The 19,037-nt window shown below is 50.0% G+C and overlaps 2 protein-coding genes across 2 annotated transcripts in view; both read right to left on the bottom strand.

Moving 5' to 3' along the window:
• Nucleotides 1–2,023: 2,023 nt before the first annotated feature.
• Nucleotides 2,024–6,883, bottom strand: LOC127202096 (kinesin-like protein KIF13B). Its single transcript, XM_051160702.1, has 2 exons — nucleotides 6,179–6,883; nucleotides 2,024–3,208 (listed from the first exon to the last, which is right to left on the bottom strand). The coding sequence occupies exons 1-2, from the start codon at nucleotides 6,822–6,824 to the stop codon at nucleotides 2,943–2,945; spliced, it is 912 nt and encodes a 303-aa protein (XP_051016659.1). The 5' UTR covers nucleotides 6,825–6,883; the 3' UTR covers nucleotides 2,024–2,942.
• Nucleotides 6,843–19,037, bottom strand: part of Kif13b (kinesin family member 13B) — a gene marked incomplete at its 3' end in the record, with an annotated part of 89,564 nt that continues 77,369 nt past the window's right edge. The window contains exons 35-36 of the mRNA XM_051160586.1: nucleotides 9,646–9,708; nucleotides 6,843–6,938 (exon numbers count right to left, since the gene is read on the bottom strand). Coding sequence (XP_051016543.1) covers nucleotides 6,843–6,938; nucleotides 9,646–9,708 — 159 coding nt within the window. The remainder of the gene's footprint in view (nucleotides 6,939–9,645; nucleotides 9,709–19,037) is intronic.

Raw genomic sequence — 19,037 nt, 5'->3', positions numbered from 1 at the left:
TTGCTTTGAGTAGTGAGGAGTGGGCAGAGTGCAGGCTAGACACTAGCCTCAGGGAAGGCACTAGAGATAGCCCAAAGGTCTCTGACCTGGGATGGCCTGGGCCTCAAGGCACAAGAAGCTCCAAATCACGCTCTGTGGGCAAATGTAGCCCAGGCAGCTTGGGAAGGCTGGTGGATGCTACGTGAGCCACTCACCTGCTCCCCACATGGAACCTCTAAAGCAGGAGAAGTGGTGGGGAAGACTGGAGACATCAAATCACTGCCTATACTTCAGCAACTTCTCAGGGGTCATGTCACCAAACAGCCCAGAAACACTGACCCTGTGTCCCTTGGGCCTGGGACCCAGCTACACATCCACCACCTGCCCTCCACCTCTGCCTGACATGTTAGGGACCATCACCACGTTTCCAGCTGCAAGTTAGTCTGCTCCAGAAAGAAGTAAAGGGCCAAGTGCAGCTGGCCTGTCTGGTCTCATCTAAGTAGCAGCCCAGAAAAAACAAGGCTCACTGTCTCCATCCAGACCACAGGGCACATGCATGCAACACGAGTGCAGCAAACCCTGCAGGCTCTCTTCACACCCGCCCTGAAGTGCCAGCTTTCCTAAGGTCCCCTCCCCGCCCTCATACAGACACACAGGGTCCTCTCAGCCACAGGGACAGCTCATAAGAAGCATCCATGAGGACAAACTTCAAGCACATTTGCCAGCATGAGGCCCTAAACTTCACTCCCAAAAAATCCCATCTATACCGAGCACCAAGGTACATGAAAGCACCAGAGCTTTCTGTGCAAACAGACTGCCCTTGCAAGACACAGCCCCAGCAATATGCCACTTGAGGGCATGGGCAGAGCCATCCAGGAGGACATCATGTGCTTTGGCCAGTGGCCTGTGAAGCTGGAGCCCTTCACCAGAGGGTATACTACAAGGTTATGTGGAAATAGTACTTTCCAGAGGCAGCCTGGAAATGGGAAGACCGGGGAACCTCAGGTCCAAGGACTTTAGAAGTGGGGCTGGAGGAGACAAGGTGGTCCCAGAACTACTGCACAACAGCTGGCCAAGCAAGATCATGTGGGACTTGCAGTGCTCCAGACAGCAAGATGAAGTCAATAGTCCCTTTACATCCTGTTTTAGACCTCCCCAAATGACAGGCTGCACAGTGTTCCTCTCCGCAGCGTACCATGACTGGCCTCTGGGGCTGTGGCCCCTTCAGGGACTGACTGACTGCTCTCTAGGGGACACTAGAGACGACCTCTAACTTCATGAAACACAGTCCGTGGAACTGCGTGCTGGCCACCAGAGCAGGCTAGGCAGATGTGGCAGTGCTAACAGCACCACACACCTAGCGGGCACCTCCAAAATGCCAGCTGAGGAAGAGGAGTCACATCAAATTGCCACCTGGCTCTAGCTAGCAGCTCCAGATACCTGTGCTGTTCCAGAACGGGGTGGAGGTAGGCCTCTCCTGGCAAACTCTGGTGACAAGAGCAGAATGACACTCAACCCCCAGGCTGGGCAGGCAGAGCCACACCTGTGCCGGGGAGAACCACCCGTCCTCCTGCTGCCCTAAGCCAGCCTCTGGTCAGGGCCAGGGGAGGCTGAGGTGCTCTGAGGAGCCAACTGGTGGGAGCCTGGTGCTACTTCCCTTAAGAGGCATAAATCTACCCAAAATCAATTCCTCTACAAAAGCTTGCTGGCTCTGGTTCTTAAGAGTTAGAGGGTCACGTTTACAAAAAGCTGCCAAGGATACCTGGTATAAATGCTGACAGAGGACTTCCATCCTGAGCTGGAAGGCAAGGCAGGGCCTGGGACAACAGAGACTAGGTGACTCCAACCTGCCTGCTCAGGCCTCCACACACTCTCTGGGGCTTGGAGGCCACACACACCTCAGTGAAAAGGTGGCTGGTAATGCTCTGGGATACACCATGGCTGCAGCACACATCCAAGGAAGGGAAATCGAGAGTTCTCCCCTCACTACCTACCTATACAGCTGCCAGCCCCCAGGGGCAGTCAGGGGTTAGGAATTGTCAGTCTCCAGTGCCCTGAAATGTGGCAGGTCCAGACAAGGTTATTAATGGCTTGAGCTATGTTAAGCCCTGGGGACTGCCTTCCCCCCAGTGTCAGTAAGGCCGTAGTGTGTCTGCAATCAAGCAATGCAGGGGTGGCTTCATTTGCTGGCCACCACCTCCAGCAACCACAATCTAAGAAAGAGGCTGCAGCTCCAGCCAGCCAGAGGCCAGTGAGCTCAAGGCAAGCCCCAGGCAGCGTGCTGGGACAGACAGGCATTGTTGTTTGCTAGTTATTTCAGCTTTTGAAAAATAAATTAAATAAATATAGTTCAAGCATCCTGTTAGGAAATGAATGGCTGACAGAAAATATTTACTGGGTGTAAGGACACTGGGACACCCACAAAGATGCCTCCCAGAAACGCTATGTGCCACTCAGAAGGGGGGGGCATGGGTTAGAGGATTGATGAAGTGACTGGTACAGGTAAAGGGTGGCACGGATGCTGGCCCCAGGCGAGAGAAGGAATCTGTGTGTGAGGGTGAAGATACTAGTTAGGATCATTGTTTAAATTAAGACATTAGTAAAGTCAGCAGAATAAGGAAAGGGGAGCCCAACAAACCTGGTTGAGAACACCTGCCCTCATTTCAAGCAGGCAGTGAGGAGCTAGCCTGGCTCCAGCCCTGCCACCCAGCTACCATCCCATGAGTCTCTGCGCTCCTGCAACTGTTCACCCCCAATCAGAGGAGCACAGCTGAGAGGCCTCTGCCATTACCAAGTAGAGGAAGAAATGCAGCTTCCAGATTGCCAGAGAGGACAGGAAACCAGGCTGTCCACCATCCCTGCATCGTGCAAAAAGCATTCATGGACCTACCCCCATGGACTGGTGTCCTCCAGGGAGGAACCAGGTCTCCCCTTCCCAGCAGTGTCCACCAGGGAGGTACAATTCAGCTGGCCCAGGACTTCCGGTTCTCAGGGTTCTTGTGGCTCCTGTCACCTTTGGCCAGTGCAGCTGTCAGTGAAGCCAAGTTGGTGGCAGAGCCCGAGATAGTAGCACTCCTGCGGGCCTCTGGGGCTCCCTGAGGCTGGAGCCCTGAACTGCGCCTGCGCCCAGTGCCTGCAGCCCTGCGGACCCGGCTTGGCCTCACCAGTAGCCCATAGCCAGGGTTGCACCTGAAATACTGCTTCCCGCCAATGGAGCCATCATTCTTTCCTGCAGGGGAAGGAGAAACCTGTGTTACACACACTGTCACCTTCTTTACTGTGCCCATCAAGCTGCCACCTCCATGCCACCACACCCAGAAATCAGGTGCTGCAGTCATTGCTGAACCCATGGTTCAACAGGGTCCCAGGGGGCCTAGAGCCTAGAGCTCAGGACAGTAGCCTCTCAAGACAGTGGACAGTGGTCACCAGGGACACACAGCCCCTTAGCGCTGTGCTCACCAGACCTTGCACAGAAGCCTGCTGAGGACCACGTGCAGGCCATCCTGAGAATGCAAACATGAGCCTAGGAGTACAAGTGGCCCTGACATGATGGGTCACCCAAGAGGAAGCCAGCCAAACAGCCACAGAGTACATCAACAGACGCCATATTGGATGTCACGATGCTTCAATGGTGACAGTTTTCTCTGATAGGTGAACAGGGGTTGCAGCAGTGAGACAGAGTAGCCAGGGCAGAACCACCTGGAAGCCATAGTGACTAGGTGAACTTTAGAGTGTCCAGCCTGGCCGCCGTCTCTGGGCAGTAGTAGCCCAGGGCCTGCAGCACAGGCCTGGGCCGGAGAGTTGAGCCTGCCTCTCTACTTCTCAAACACCCTTCTTCAGGAGCCCTTTCTGGCCACTGCCATCACTCTCCTAACTGGCTACCTCTCCCCCCAGCTCCACCTCATCTGCCTGCATGCAGGCAATGGCTCAGTCCAAGTGTGACTGTCCACAGCTTGGCCCCTCAAGGCACCTGGCATCTCTGTGTCTTGGAATTGCTTGAGACAGTGACTTTACACTGACAGGCACCTTTCCAGGCTGTCCAACACTGGGACTTGTTTGTGGCTTGTTCTGATGCCACAACTAGCTATAACCTTGACATTCCTCCCTAACGGCCCCCCATCTGTCCTCGGCTGCAGTTTCTACACACCTTCCCCAACCCTGACCACTGCTCTCCACACCTACTGCTGCCTTAACCTCAGTCCTTTCCAGTCCACACACCTGCCGTCCCCTGCAGTGGCCTTCCTGCTCCCGCTGCTCCCCACGTGTGTTCTGCGAGCCCTGGTCAAACAGCACTAAGCACCACAGACCCTTAGATGGAGGCACACAGTGCCTCTCAGGCCTCATAGGCCACTTTCCTATTGGTCCTCAAACACAACAAGCTGGGCCACACACACGGGAGCATTTTGGACCCCGCCCTGCCTTACCCTGGTGGTGACCCAACTTCCCAGCTCTGCTTCCTGCATTCTTTGCTTCTCTGAATAGTTTGTGTATTCCCGAGAGCCACCCCCCTGTCCCCTTGGTCCATCTGTTTCCTTCACAGCACTTGTTCCTATCAAAGTGTATCTATTCACTTAGCATTTTCTCCTCTGCACAAGTAAAGGTCAGGTGGGGTGCTGCTCACCACAATGGATTTGAACCTAGCCCAGCAATGCACACAAGCACGTGCTTAGTTAGTTCCTATTGGTGAGTTAAAATATTTGCTAATTCTCTTTCCTTCCTGAGTTCAGCTGCAGACACAGACTTCTTCCTGAATCTTCCTTTGCACTTGGGGAAAAGCAGATCTGAAATTTTTTTTCCAGCCTATACTACTGTTAGCATCTTGAACCACTTTCAATTCAAGCTCTTCTCTGCCAGGTTATAGGGTGTCAATTTGACCTGTGCCTACAGCCAGGGATAAATGGGCCAGTGAGGCCACAGGCTGGTTGAAAGACACAAGGGTTTAAAGCTGAGTTCTGAGGGGTGCCCTCCTAAAGGCACCAACAAGCTGCTGGATCTCTCTGAGTGTCCAGAGACAGAGGCGGCCAGCCAGGTCTCTCATGTGGCAGCCTAAGCAGGTGTTTCTGCAGGAAATAGTGGGCTGCACATCTCAGGGATGCCCTGGCCCTGGCCCTCCAGACTCTCATCTCTCCCATGCTCAGACCAAGAAAATTTTCCTTCCTTCTCAAGGGAGAAGACGCTCACAACAGACACTCAAGCACCACGATGAGGCCGCCACTCTGGAAACCATCCAGTATTTTCACAAGTTCAACACTGAGCAAGTGAGATGATGGGCCTGGTGCCTATGTGACTACTCCCAGCCTGCAGTCAGAGCAGGCTAATATGCAGATATCCGTGCAGCAGAGCTCCTCAGCAATAAACAGGAAAGAGCTGCAATGGCATTGCCACACAAACAGATACTGGCCACATGTTAGGAAAGAAGCCTGACATGGAAGTTTCCTTTCCATCCAAGCCCAGATCATGGCTTCCCATAAACTTGGGATCAAAAAGCAGATTAACTATCCCAGGGCTGGATGAGGCACAGCTGCCAATGAACATGAGATTTCCCTGTGAGGTAACAAATGTGTGTGGCCCAGGTTGAACAATGGGTACCCAATAAAACCATATGGCCTGTGACACAAACCAGAGATAAAAGGGCCTGAGACACACAAGGGCCTAGTGGTGGGCCCCAAGGGAGCCTACTCTTTAAAGGGTAAGACACTGGAGACCATCCAGATAGATGCCAGGCATGTGCGTCCTTACGGCCTCCCCTGCTTCCTGACCACCCTGGGCACTGCAGTCTGTCTTGAGACTCAAGAGCCTACAACTTAGAGCCATCGCACTCACACTTAAGCACCCTGGAGTCGCAGGAGCACTGAATACAGCCTGAGACAGAACACTGGGTGTGGCAGCGCTCAACTATAGCCCCAGGAAGTGGCGAGGCTACAGAGGGCGGATCACTATGCCCAGTCATTCCAAACTAGCCTGGGCCACACAGCTGGACGTGGTCTCAGGAGAAAAATATTTTAAAGCAATACTAAGTTTATAGCAGTTTCCAGTTACTATTTGGGTCTCTGATGGATTCTGAGAGTTTGGACAAGCCAGCATCTGGTTTTTGAAGGGTCAGAAGGCTCAGATGTGCACTAGGCACATCCTGGATTCCCTTTCTGCCGGTCCACATTCAGCAGAGCCATGTTCAGTAGGGCACCCACAGCCCACTCACCTGAAGGCAGGTCCAGCTCCACACCGATCCATGTTCCCTCCTGGAAGTCTGTTGGTCCAATGTACCTCACAATGCCCGTCTTGTTGGTTCCCACAAGAACATACTCTCCCTCTCTGAGCCAGTCAGGGACTTCACTGGCCTCCTCAGAGTCAGATGTTACCTCCAGCCTTCCCAGGGCCTGTCCCCTAGCATTGCTGGGCTCTTCTGAGGCCAGTGGGTCCTCCCCAGCTCCGCAGGAGGCACCCCCCAGCATACCCGTGAAGGACTTAAGCTCTGAGGTCCGCACTTTCCGGATTCTGAATGGGGATGTGGGCACAGCAGATGTGGATTCAGAAAGAAGCGGTGGTCTGGGAACCTCCAGCTCTGTGCTTTGAGCAGGTGTGGCAAGTGGTACCTGGGGCTCCTCCTGGGCAGGTGGATGGCTCTGTGTGCAGGAAAGGAAAGCCAGCTCGGGCTCTGGGGTGACCTGACACAAGGCAGGGGGGGACCCAGGTGTCTGGCCACCAAGGCCTGAGGTGTCCAGGCCTAGGGTGAGCGTTTCTGACAGGGTGGCAGTGGAGACGCTGTGAGAAAAGTAGCCACTCGAAGCTTCACTCAAGGGGCTGGGAGGTCCATCCTGCCCTTCTGGAGGATGAGTAACCACCATGGTAGACGGAGGGGAAGACACTCTGACAAGTTTGTCGCAGATTTTCACTGCAGGGGCTACCATATGTGCCACAGAGTCCAAAGCCCCACCAGGCCCAGGGCTGCCTCGTTGAGCCTGCAGAAAGGCAGAAGGTATACTGATGAGAGTTGGAAAGGGCTTTCTGACCAAATCCAAGCCTATGAAGCTAGCTCTACCAGATCTCCAGTAAAGCCTGGGTAAGAACTGTTCCTGGCTGCCAGCAGCACACACCTGAAGCATGCATAGCCAGAACTTGCCTTGGCACTGTAACCAAATGCCAGATGAGCACTGGGCTGTACGCCTGTGTTCAGGAATGGCCAAGCAATATGGCCCAAGCCCTGCTGTATCTGAATCTTCTACAGAGATGTTCATCCCTGCCACTAGGAACGTGATGGCATGACACAAGGTAAGACCCCCTCGTTCCAGTCAGCAGAAAGCTGCATACACACTAAACCTCACTCTGCCCATCCCAGCTCCCCTGGTCTCAGGTAACTGTCCCCATGAAAGAAGACGCCCTCACCCACCAGTGTTCACACAGGTACACACATAAAGGGGGCAGGGGATCACTTTTCTCTGGCAAAATCCAAAGAACGACCTCAGCAGATGAGCTAGAAGTGCTTTTAGCAAGCAATGAAGATACAGAGGCACTGACCCCAGACAGTACTAGTGGGGTACTCAGGCTGGGACAAGGAGGGGACCCAGGCTGCTTGCTTCTCTGGCTGTCATCATCAGGGCCTGGGGGCTCTGATCATGGAGCATGAGCCAGGAGCTGTCACTAAGCAAGGATTGAGCCAGTGGCCTTTCACATCACTCTCTCAGTTACCAGACAGAAGACACAGACACAGAGTCGACATCTCGAGATGACGGCAGACCCCCACACTAGAGCCAGTGTTTAGAAGTGAGCACAGGACATTCTTATAGATACTGAAACTGCTGGCAGACCCAAGCACCCCTCCCAGTTATGGAGCCACAGTGCTGGGGAAGGAAAAGATGGGATGGGAACAAGGTGGAAGGCTGCTCAGAAAAAGAAAGATGTGTCCCAATATGTATGCCACAGGAGTGGTCACTTTCAACTTGAAATACAGGATTTATGTGAACTGGGACACAGCTGAGATCTATAGGTCTCTTCCAGTTACTTGGCTTTACTCAGCAGTTTGATAAATCATGCATTTTCCCGTGAATTGTCATTTATATTCCTGCTTCCAGAAGCCTTCGTTGCCCACAAGGCACACTTTCTGGGGAGGGAATTCACGGCACCTCTTGAGATTAACAGCCCATTTTTGTGATGGGGCTTTGACTGAAAACTTACTCAATCCAGCAGATCAATAACTGTCATCGCCATAAATATGCTGAAAGATTAGGCAATCCTTCAATCATTTTTCTTCTGCAACTTGGACAGCTTTATTCTTTCCCACTCTGGTTAGTGATTGTTGAATGCAGGGGGAAATACACAGAGCTACAAAGGAAGCTGGATATGACCTGTGGCCTGGAAAGAGAGTCCCTTCCATACTCACTCACCAGTGAGATTCAGGCACTCCCAGTCCCACCCAGGCCGCTCTGCCCATGGGGGAGCATGAAGGAGAGGCAAGGCCCACTTCAGGTGACAGTTCTTCCTCTGCCTCATGGAGTCACTGGTGGGAGGGGAGTTGCAGAATCTATAAACAGGCATTTACAGTGAAGCCTAAGGAAGTTGAGGGGCTTGTCTATGCTCCCCCTGAAAGGGATAAGCCAGGTACATGATGGCACAGACTAGAGATGGCAGAAGGAAAGATGACACAACCTCTGCCTGCTCCCACGCCAGCACCCACAGGCGGTTTCTGGAGGTTGGAGCTGACTGGCCATTTGAAACCTAGCTGCTATCTCTGGACTGTCCAAAGCTAGGAGGCACTGCATGATCAGCAGAAAGTGGGCACACAGGTGGTCTTGCCAGTCAGAGTGCTGCTCCTGGTCAAAACTGCCTCCACATGACAACTGGTAATGCTCCCAGGGGAGGGGCACCTTGGGAATGCTAGGACACCAGGAAGGCACTGACTGAAAGGGACTTTTCAAGATGGGGCACTACTTAAAGAGTAAAATTTCCCTCAAGTCACTGGGGCCTGTTTGCTGTTGTCTGGATAAATAAACTTTCCCTATGAAGATGAAGCGCCTTCTGCAAGACTAACGGTGTGCTGGGACAAGGGAGGCCACTACAAGATGGTGTGTGCTGCTGTCCTGTGGGAAACCATAAAAAATAGTTCTCTCCCAGCTTAGCATTAGTCTTCTCATGATGATACCATGAACCAGAATGAAATGTAAAAATAAAAGCTGGGCATGGTGGTGCATGTCTTTAACCCCAGCATTCAGGAGGCAGAGGCAGGTGGATCTCTGTGAGTTTGAGGCCAGCCTGGTGTACAAAGGAGTCCAGGGCAGCCAGGGCTCTTATTACACAGAGAAACCCCGTCTCAAAAAACTGGGGGAGAGGGGAGGAGGAAGGAAGGAAGGAAATGTAAAACTGAGAATTAAGCAAATACTCACAAGAAGGAGATGGCTCTGTTTATAGAAACCCCCTCTGCCTAACAGTAGGCTATTAAAGCACAGACTACATTAGCAGTCAAGCATCAAAAACTTTAGCAATCATATGATTAACAGGTTGAAAATAGCAAAGTGTAACAAGGAGCCTGTGCAGGGAGAAGACAGTGACCTACATTGTAGTTAGTTATCAAAGTGGGAAGCAAAGGGGAAAGGCAGGTATGGACAAAAGGATCCTGGGTAGCAAGCGTCAGGGCTATCTGTTCAAGTGGGGCAGCCCAATCTGCTGACTCACCTCCTCTGTTCTTGTTGCCCGGGCATCTGAGAAAGAAGGCTGCACCAAGATTCGGGGCGTGGGCTGAGGAGACAAATCAATGAGTGAGGGGCCCAAAGGGCACAGGGGCACAGAGCAGTAAGCTGCCAGAAGCCACAAAGAGACACTCACAACACCCGGGAATTCCTGCCAATTAGGCTTAAGGGCACCAGGGTTCTACACCACACAAGAGAAAGAAGCCCAGCAAAAGCTCACTCCAGCCAGAGACAAGGCACACAAGTGTCACATGTCTTTGGGAGCTGGGAGACAACTTGGTCCTGGGTGCAAGGGAGGACTCAGAGCATACAACACAGCACACATCAGAACTGAGAGGAAGGAAGCTTTCCTGGCTAGAGCACTAAGCAGACAAGGGCATATGGGCAGGCTTGGGCATCCAAAACTAATAGAGCTAGGGAAAGAAGAGCTCACTTGTCCCCTGAACAAAGTAAGCAGAAGGCAGCCAAGAGTCAGGACGCCTCACTGACAGTGCAGTGCAGACCAGACAGCCAGCAGAAGCTCACGCAGACATCCCAGTAAGAACACTGCAGACCAGAGCAGGGGAGGGGAGGAGAGCCTGAAGGAAGGGGTGAAACCTCACAGCAGAAGACATCTTGACTTACAGATGTGTGATTTAAGGAGCATTAGAGGAACGATAAGAATCTGGGTAAGAACGTGAAGTCAGAAGGGGGGAAGAGGAACCAAATTCATCTATGGTGAGTACAACAGCAGTGGGACACAGAGGCACACAGCAGCGTGAAGACAGCAGTGTGCAGAAGACAGCAGTGTGAAGGTTTCTGGAAGAAAGCAGGAGCCCAGCATTTCTGCCTCCAGCTCGTGCCAATTACTGGCTGCAGCTGTCCCCTTCCCCTACTCTGCTCACTCGACATGAGAGGACATGCAGGCAAGGCAGCAAGCTTGGGCTTCACTTCCCCTGTCCAGCTGGAGGAACAACACTGGCCACAGCTCCACTACTGACTCTGTGTCACTATTCTGACCTAGAACAGTTGAAGGATTCTCTAAAGGACCCCAGGGAAGAAAAGCCAAGGATTATGGCCATATGTACCAAAGACAGTGGAAATGTGAAATGGCCAAGCCTCCATTCCCTTCCTTCTAGTTCCCAGAATCCTGTGCCCTGAGAATTCCAAGTAGTTCTGGCTGTCTAGACAGGGCCTTCAGGCCTAAGCATGGCTGCTCACCTCTCCTCAACTGTAAATAGTGTATGCACATTCTGGCAAAGGTGATGCCACAGCCACAGGCTCCTTTTAGAAAGTACCACCACAGGCCCTCTCTACTCACAGCAATGGGATGGTGCAGAGAAGGTGCTGAAGAGAATACACAGAGGAGTAGGATGGAGGACCAGGGTAGGCAGAGGAATATACATTTCACCCTGTAAATACTGGGGGTAAAAGACAGGGGAGCTAGGAACATGTGTGGCTGAGGAATTGACAAGGAAGGGTGCCCTGTAGCAGCTATGCTGTTGGAAGACTTGAACTCCAAGACCCCAGCCACCTCCCCAGTGCCTGGACCACAGAAAGGTTCTGTGCCTTTAGCACTACCTCTCCCAGCAGCCAGCCCTCAGGCCAGCTGACACTCTGAAAATGGAGCACTCTTCAATGCACCGGCCACTCCAATTTGAAGTCCAGGGGGCCTGATGCCACTCTGTTCTTTTCCCCCACAGACCCAAGGTCCCCCATAAACTGGGAAGTTTCCAAGGCATGTTCTTAATGAAGACAATAAAAGGTTTCTTTCTCGTACTAGGAATGCAAGCTTCATTCTTCAGTTAGGTCTGGCTGAAAATAGATGAGATTGGGGTGGAGAATAGTCCTACTGAAGTGAAAACTTCTAGAGTAGAAAAATGTAGAAGCCTAGCAGGATGGAAAGATGGCCACCTAGCAGGATGGAAAGATGGCCACCTAGCAGGATGGAATGGCGGCCACCTAGAATGGACATCTACTGACATGATTCTGAGCACGGAAGTATGGTCACACTGTTCCTCGTGACCCCGCAATTGTAAACTCCAGTGGCTCCCTAACAAAATAGCTGCAAAATTTCACTAAGGGAGCAAACAGACCAAACCCTGGGTCCAACATGAAACTGCTCTCCAGACTCGGCAGGGTTCCATGTCTACACACGTCTTCTTACTAGGGAGTGGTGATCTGGTTTGGGGAAGGGATGTTTAAGCAAGTAACTAAAATGAGGAGTGTGAAATGAATCCCAGATTGTAAGGTCTTAACGCAGAGAAAACTCAGAGGAGAAGGGATGAGAGAGGTCCAGAGTGGCTGTGTGGGGCCAGCCTGAGCAGTGTGACAGGCAGCAGGCAAGTCATCTCTCTCCAGGAGAACTAGCTCCAGGGTCTTGAGCAGCCCCAGCAGGGGGAGGGGGCAGTGCTGTGAGCCCACAAACAGCTGCTGCTGGTTCTAAAGACAGGCAGTGAGGAGGAAGCTTCCTTAGTGAGACTGGTTAGAAAGGGAAGACACTAGATGTGAGGGGATCAGTTAAGACATATTTCAGAGGTTCCGCGAGGGCCTAAACTTGGATAGCAAGAAAACAGAAACCAGAGTTCAGGTATGGGGAGAGATGAGTGTTTGGAGGCTGGAGAAGTTAGAGACAGTACCCAGGCTGAGAGGAGCCAGGCAGAGTACCCCACACACTGTGTGCATCCACATATGTAGGCATGGTAGGAGTGCTGGGCCTCCCATGTTTAACTGATGGCCTGTGACAAATTCAGCAGTCACTGTGAGGTACCAGCTACATCTACAAACTACACTGGGCCTAATGTGAGCCCTACTCCTTCACATACACAGTTCCACCCTCCAAGCTCGACCGTTTGCATTTTAATGCTCTTTTCCATATTCCCTGCACAGACATCGCCTCTATTTCAGGAGCTCAAAACATTTCAGATCGTAAATTCATTAATCCTTATGACACATCTGGTAACTATTAATAAAAAACGACTGCAAAGTATTTCACAACCATAAATATTAAGAAGTCCCACGAGAAGAGTGAACATAATTATCTGTTTCCCGCTCCAGAACCAGGGCTCAGGGAGCATAGCCTAGCCCACAGCACTGTGCCTGGATTGAGCTGGTGATGCAGGAGCCTCTGTACAGTCTGCTGAGCATTGCTAGAGCCAACAGACCCATGCTCAGCCACCACAGCCTGGCACTGTTTCAGGGAAGTGGCGCTAGCCATCTCTGAGATCGCAGCTCGCCCTCAGTGTTGGCACTGGCTTCATGAATGCCCATTCCCTCCTCTATGCTGCAAACACACACAGTTGGCAGCACCTGCCAGGACCCTGCACTGTCTGTGCTTCTGTCTGTATAACTCAGAGGGAACATCTTGCACTCTATCTTAGAAGGACAGCAATGAGTGCTGTTTTTATGTTCTCTGAATGAATAAACATGTACACCAGTTACATAGCAAATAGCATAGATAATAAAGACATAAGGCCAGGTAAAGGGGACAAGAGAGGTTGGCCACAGGAAAAATTAATTACTTTAAACAGTATTGAATATTCATGTACATTTTTCATAGTTACAAATCTTTTCTAACATTTGCCTATTACTCCGAGTTTGATCAAAATGGTGCCTAAATTAATATAGTACTCATCTTTTACTTGTATAAATATTAATCAATTATTTGAGTCCAAGCAGGAGAAATTAGTCTTATAAGAGTTGTAAGTTTTATTTTTGCTACAAATAATCAGAAGTCAACATCTCACCTTCCTGATGACATGAGGGAATTTTAAGCAAAGTCTAGATGTGGGAGTAGAGGGGGTTAGAAAGGGCTAGCTTTTAACAGTCTTATAAACGTAGTGCCTGGTGGTGAGATCAGATGCACACACTACTGAGGACAGGCCATAAGCTCCTCAATGGAGGCCTGTGTCTAAGGGGAAGGGCTTTGCCTGCAGTGAGGGCAGAGGCATGCTCAGGGAATGCTCTGGCCTCAACCAGGGGCATCTGGAGCTATGGTGGCATTGATACCCTCAGTGCCTGGTGTCTGCTACACTCATGTTCCCATAGCTACCTCCCGCTTTACACTCTGTGTGTCAGGCTGATGTGGATGGAGTGTGTCAGCCATGATGATGCCAGCATTTTAGCCATCTGGTGGCTCTATTTCAAACGGAGAAGTGGGTGTTCTAAAAGACACAGTGCCCTTGGACTACCCAGTCACCAGCACAAGGTACATATATGAAGGTAGTGACCCAACCAACTATTCTCTAGGTGACCACACGTGGGGTGGGGTGAGCTAATCACAGCAGGTCCTTGTCAACAGCACTATTGCCCTACCTCTCCATGGCTCTGTCAATCACAGAATCCAAGTGTCAATCACAGGAGGTGATGAGATCTCTGAGAAAAGCAATAATCCCCATAAGGGCTTTATGTATACCTGAACAGTCTTCCCACTGCTATCTGGAATCTGCCTTGCGACCCAGCTGGGGGGCATTCCAACTCATGGACTTGACTTTCTAATTCCCTATTCTGAAGTGGTCCACAATCTCCCCTGCCATGGCCATTTTTAAAACAAGGACAAGCAGGACACAGAAACATGGGTGAAAGAGGCTCTTTCTTTACAGTTTGTCTGATTCTTGATTCAGTGATTCTATGAACACTTTTCTTGGGTATTTTTAATAAACTCAGCTGAAACCTATTCAGCTCATGCTATGCACTAACCCTGAGGCTCTAAGTCTGATGGAGGGGCTAAGCCTACATGCCACTCAAGTTTCCTTTACAAGGTGGCACTATGTGACAGTGGCCTGCTGCACCTGTGGCTAGGCTGAAGCAGAAGCAAAGGCCCCTGCAGCCAGCACAGCCACACTACCCAACAGGGCAGAGGCAGAACAGTAGGCCAGAAGGGAGCTCACCTGTGCTGGCGGGAAGTCAATCTGATGTTAACCCTTTCACTCCCTAGAATAATCAGGGCTACCATTTGGAGTCTCAAGCTTTGAAGCACACCAGCAGCTTCATGGGAACACAGACTTCCAGATATGTGAAGAGAGCTATCACAGCAAATTAATTCAATCTGACTAATTAGAGCAGGAAGTCCTTTCAATTACTCTATGTGCTGTCTGAGAAACACACTTGAACACGGGTGCGGGTTTCATTAATTGTAGTTCATTATTTTCCAGATTCGTTACTAAATGCGCCTCAGAAGGTCAAAGACAGCAATTTTGTCAGCTGCCACCTCTTTCCGTGCAGTTTCTTTGCATTTCTGGAACTCAGACAGAAACTGATTACAACCAGAACTGCTCTCCATGAAAATGAGAAGCCAACTCTTTATGAATACACTCACACAAAGAAGACTGCACACAACTTACAGATTGTAAGAATCATGTTTGTTAAAAAAAAAAAAAAAAAAAAAAAAAAAAAAAAAAAAAAAAAAAAAAAGGAGCTACGAACTTACATCACAAAAGAAAAGATGGTGAGGAACTGCAGAGCCAGGAACCAGAAGCATCTGGCCCACTCTCTGGAGCAGAAGCAGTGACCAGACATCTTCCTACCAGTGCCCATGCCCTGCCCTGCATTAAGGGACGGAACAGAGCACTCCTGACTGTAAATGCCAAGGACACTGATGAAAGGATTCTTGGCAGTATTCATTCTCTCATCACAAACCTGCACTTCCCTCCCACTGATCCGCCCTGCTGGTGGAATGACGTGAAGAGACTCAGGGCCTCTTCTACCCTCAGACCTCACCTGAGTTAGCTTCTCTTCTCAGAAACACCTTGTTTTAAGACCGAGGAATGACAGGAGTCTGTGGGTTGTTGCAGGGAGCACCAGCTGTCTATGATTACTGTGCTCTCACAGTTGTCACTATTCTCTGGTTAATTTCAACCCCATATCCCTGTGACAGCAGTTCAGTGAAGTCACCCTGTTGTTCTCCTGAGGTGTTGGCACCAGGGTACTGACAGGCAGCTAACCAGTCCCTCAATCCTTCCTCACAGAGCATTTCATTTTCTCTAAAATAATGCCACCTTGTGCTTCTGTTCCCAGCAGTCTTGAAGGCTCTAATGCTCTTTTGTCCACTCAAAGCTTCAGAGGACTCACAGAGATGGGAAGCCATTCCATCCCTCTCCTCTTAGGAAAGGGTTCCAATGACAGAGGGCCTCTGTGTCCCTGAACATGGTGTGCAGGTTGGAGTCATACTGCAAGCCTTAAGTAGTGTTGCTATCTGCTGTCTAAATCCCAGCAACATTAACAGCAGTACCACTCTTCCTGCACTGCAGAACTGGGACATGTCCTCCTAGGCATGCTCACTGATGGGCTTTTTCTGGGTTTCATCTTGGATGATGTTCTAATCATCTCAACACGGGCCAGTTGCTTACTTAAGGAACATTTGTACAGACAGTAGCAGCAAATAAAACCTCAGGGTGCTTGTGCCTAGCTAAGCTGTTGCCAACACAGACGCCTACACAAGAGTGATGGTGGAACCAAGCAGCAAGCAGGGTCATCGAGCATTGGTCGTGGAGGTTTTGTTTTGTTTTGTTTTTTTGCAAGATTGGTGACACTGATCAGGCAACAGGTATGTATAGTCCCTTTAGCTCACGATGCCACTAAATTCTCCTTATAAGGGGAAATAAGGGTGGGAGCTACCAATGTGGAGATGCACTGTGCTGGCCAGATGCTTGATGGCCAAAGAGAGGCTTCTTTATAGGCCTTATATAGTCAACATTTTGTTTGTGACTAAAATGCTAACACCTTATAACTAAAAAGTATGCAGATGATGGCTAAAATGTAAGTTTTAAAAACAAACTACTCAAATAGAATCCTGTGAATTTTAAAACAAATTTCTACAAGTGAAGCTTGAAGTCTCACACTTAAGTGTTTTGTATATTTTTTAGCTGACACAATAATGAAGAGAACGACTATGTTGACAAGCGTGGAAACAGAATAAAAAAACCCAACAGTGTCAGGTGGCACTGTGGGCTGATCCTAGTCAGTGGTTGCGCTGGATTGTTTTAGGTCAACTTGACACAAGCTGGAGTCATCAGAGAGAAGAGAGCCTCAATTGAGAAAATGCTCTCATCAATCTGTCTATAGGAAAGCCTATAGTGGTTCTCAACCTTTCTAATGCTGCCACCCTTTAATACAGTTACTCATGTTGTGATGACCCCCCCCATCACAAAATTACTTTTGTTGCTACTTCATGACTGTAATTTTGCTACTGTAATGAATATAATGTAAGTATCTGTGTTTTCCCATGGTCTTAGGTGACCCCTGTGAAAATGCCATTCTACCCCAAAGGAGGCACAACCCACAGGATGAGAGCTGCTAAGTCTAGGGCATTTTCTTGGTGGTTGATGTGGGAGGGCCCAGGCCATTGTGGGTGGTACCATTTCTGGGCTAGTGTTCCCCGGCTCTGTAAGAAAGCAGGCTGAGGGAGCTGGAGAGATGGCTCCGTGGTTAAGAGCACCGCCTGCTCTTCCAAAGGTCCTGAGTTCTGTTCCCAGCAACCACATGGTGGTTCATAACCATCTGTAATGTGATCTGATGCCCTCTTCTGGCCTACAGGTGTACATGCAGGCAGAGCACTGTATACATAATAATACATAAACCTGAAAGAAAGAAAGAAAGAAAGAAAGAAAGAAAGAAAGAAAGAAAGAAAGAAAGAAAAGCTGAGCAAGCCAGAAAGAGCAAGCCCATAAGCAGCACCCCTCCATGGCCTCACATCAGCTACTGCCTCCAGGTTCCAGCCCTGCTTGAGTTCCTGTCCTGGTTTCCTTCAACGATGGGCTACAATGCAAAAGTATAAGCCAAGTAAACCCTTACCTCCCCAATTTGCTTTTGGTCATGGCGTTTCATCACAGCAATAGTAACACAAACTAAGACAGTGGTACTCTGGCACAGGCACATCATTTAAATGAGATAAGCCAGTTCCACTACTGTCAAGCTATCATTACTATCTTTGTTTTGCAAGACAAAACAAAGATGAAGATACCACCACAGGAGGTGGGCAAACTAGCCCAGAATTGCTAAGACTGGAGTAGGCCTTCAAGAACAGGGACCACTCTTGACCTGGCTTCCACCAGCAGAACACAGAAGGTCGAGGACAAGATTACAAAAAGATGACCCTGGTTTTGGAGAAACCACAAGGAAGAATATTTTTTTCCAGTCAAAACCTCAACCACCAGGTGCACAGTCATATTTTCAAGAGAGTAAAGTAACGGAAAGAGGAGGTAGGACCATACAGGAGCCTGGCACTCTGGTCACTCTCCTCCCACTGGCACTGAAACCCCACTTCCAAGGATGCACACCCAGGAAGTAGCAGCACAAAGCACATTTCAATTGACTCAAGTTGTGAGAAAACTGATGTTGACGCTGTCACTTACAATTATAATTTACATCCCACAGAGCTTTAGCAGACAGTCAGGGGAAGAGAGGCTGAGTCAGTGGCTCAGGGCTTGGAGGGAGGTGGGGGTGCATTTTGGGTAACCGAATCCCAGTGAAGAAAACCAGGGCTTCGGGAACTTGTTTTAGTGGCATTATCCATTCACCTAGGAGAGAAAGTTCACGAATACATCTTGTCACCTCAAAACCCACTCAGTTGTGCTTGTCTCTATACAAATGGCAGATGTCCATACAGGGCCACATCTCTATCTGCATACAGGCAGACAATGAGACAACTTTGTATCTCCGACTTATAAGAACAACTCAGGGCAAGGGAGCCCTGCACACTGGAGTTATACTCTAGAGGGAAGACGGTCAACAAACAGGAACCTAGCAATTCCTGGGAAATAGACTTGTATATCTGGTAGATGCAGCTGTTTATATCTGGCTCATAGAGAAGGCTATTGTGAACTTAGCTATGCTTCTACCGAGTGGCTTCCATGACAACATGGCTCTAAACCAAAGCAGGAGAGACCGAGGGGCCTGCCACGATGGAAAATAAGGCAGGTATTAAAATAGAAGGAAATATGCTCCGTGTAGTGGGTAGGCATGGCGGCACATGCACTCAGGGAGGCAGAGGCAGACAGATCTCTGTGAGTTTGAGGCCAACCCGGTCTTCAAAGCAAGTCCAGGCCAGGCCAGTCAAGGTTACACAGAGAAACCTTGTCTTTGGGGGGGGGGGGGGGTTGGAGAAGAAGAAGAAGAAGAAGATAAAGCAGTAGTGGAATGTCTTAGAATAGGGTCTCAGAACAACTCAGAGCAGGGAGGGGAGCACACATAGAGTAAGAGGGCAATCAATCCAGGAGGGCGCTATAAGCCACAGTAAGAACACAAGTTTTTGTTTCATTTCCAGAAGGTCTCAAACCACACTAATGTAAGCTCCAGCTGCTTCATTCAAACAGTTAAAGCATGGAGTGAAATGAGCTTCCCAGGGGAAGAGACTGGTTAAAGGCAAATAAATACAGAGAGCCAAGAAGGTACCTGGGCACC

Source organism: Acomys russatus, chromosome 18, assembly GCF_903995435.1.
Source record: "Acomys russatus chromosome 18, mAcoRus1.1, whole genome shotgun sequence".
NCBI classification, from domain to species: domain Eukaryota; kingdom Metazoa; phylum Chordata; class Mammalia; order Rodentia; family Muridae; genus Acomys; species Acomys russatus.
The sequence above is the reverse complement of the archived record's forward strand: the minus strand, read 5'-3'. Positions and strand labels throughout refer to the sequence as shown.

What these genes read in the sequence shown, in the direction of transcription:
- LOC127202096 (XM_051160702.1), bottom strand. Translation starts at nt 6,824, where the DNA reads ATGGTGGTTACTCATCCTCCAGAAGGGCAGGATGGACCTCCCAGCCCC. An exon ending in GGAGCTGGACCTGCCTTCAG is followed by an intron (nt 3,209 to 6,178) that starts GTGAGTGGGCTG and finishes CTTCCCCTGCAG; the next exon opens with GAAAGAATGATGGCTCCATT.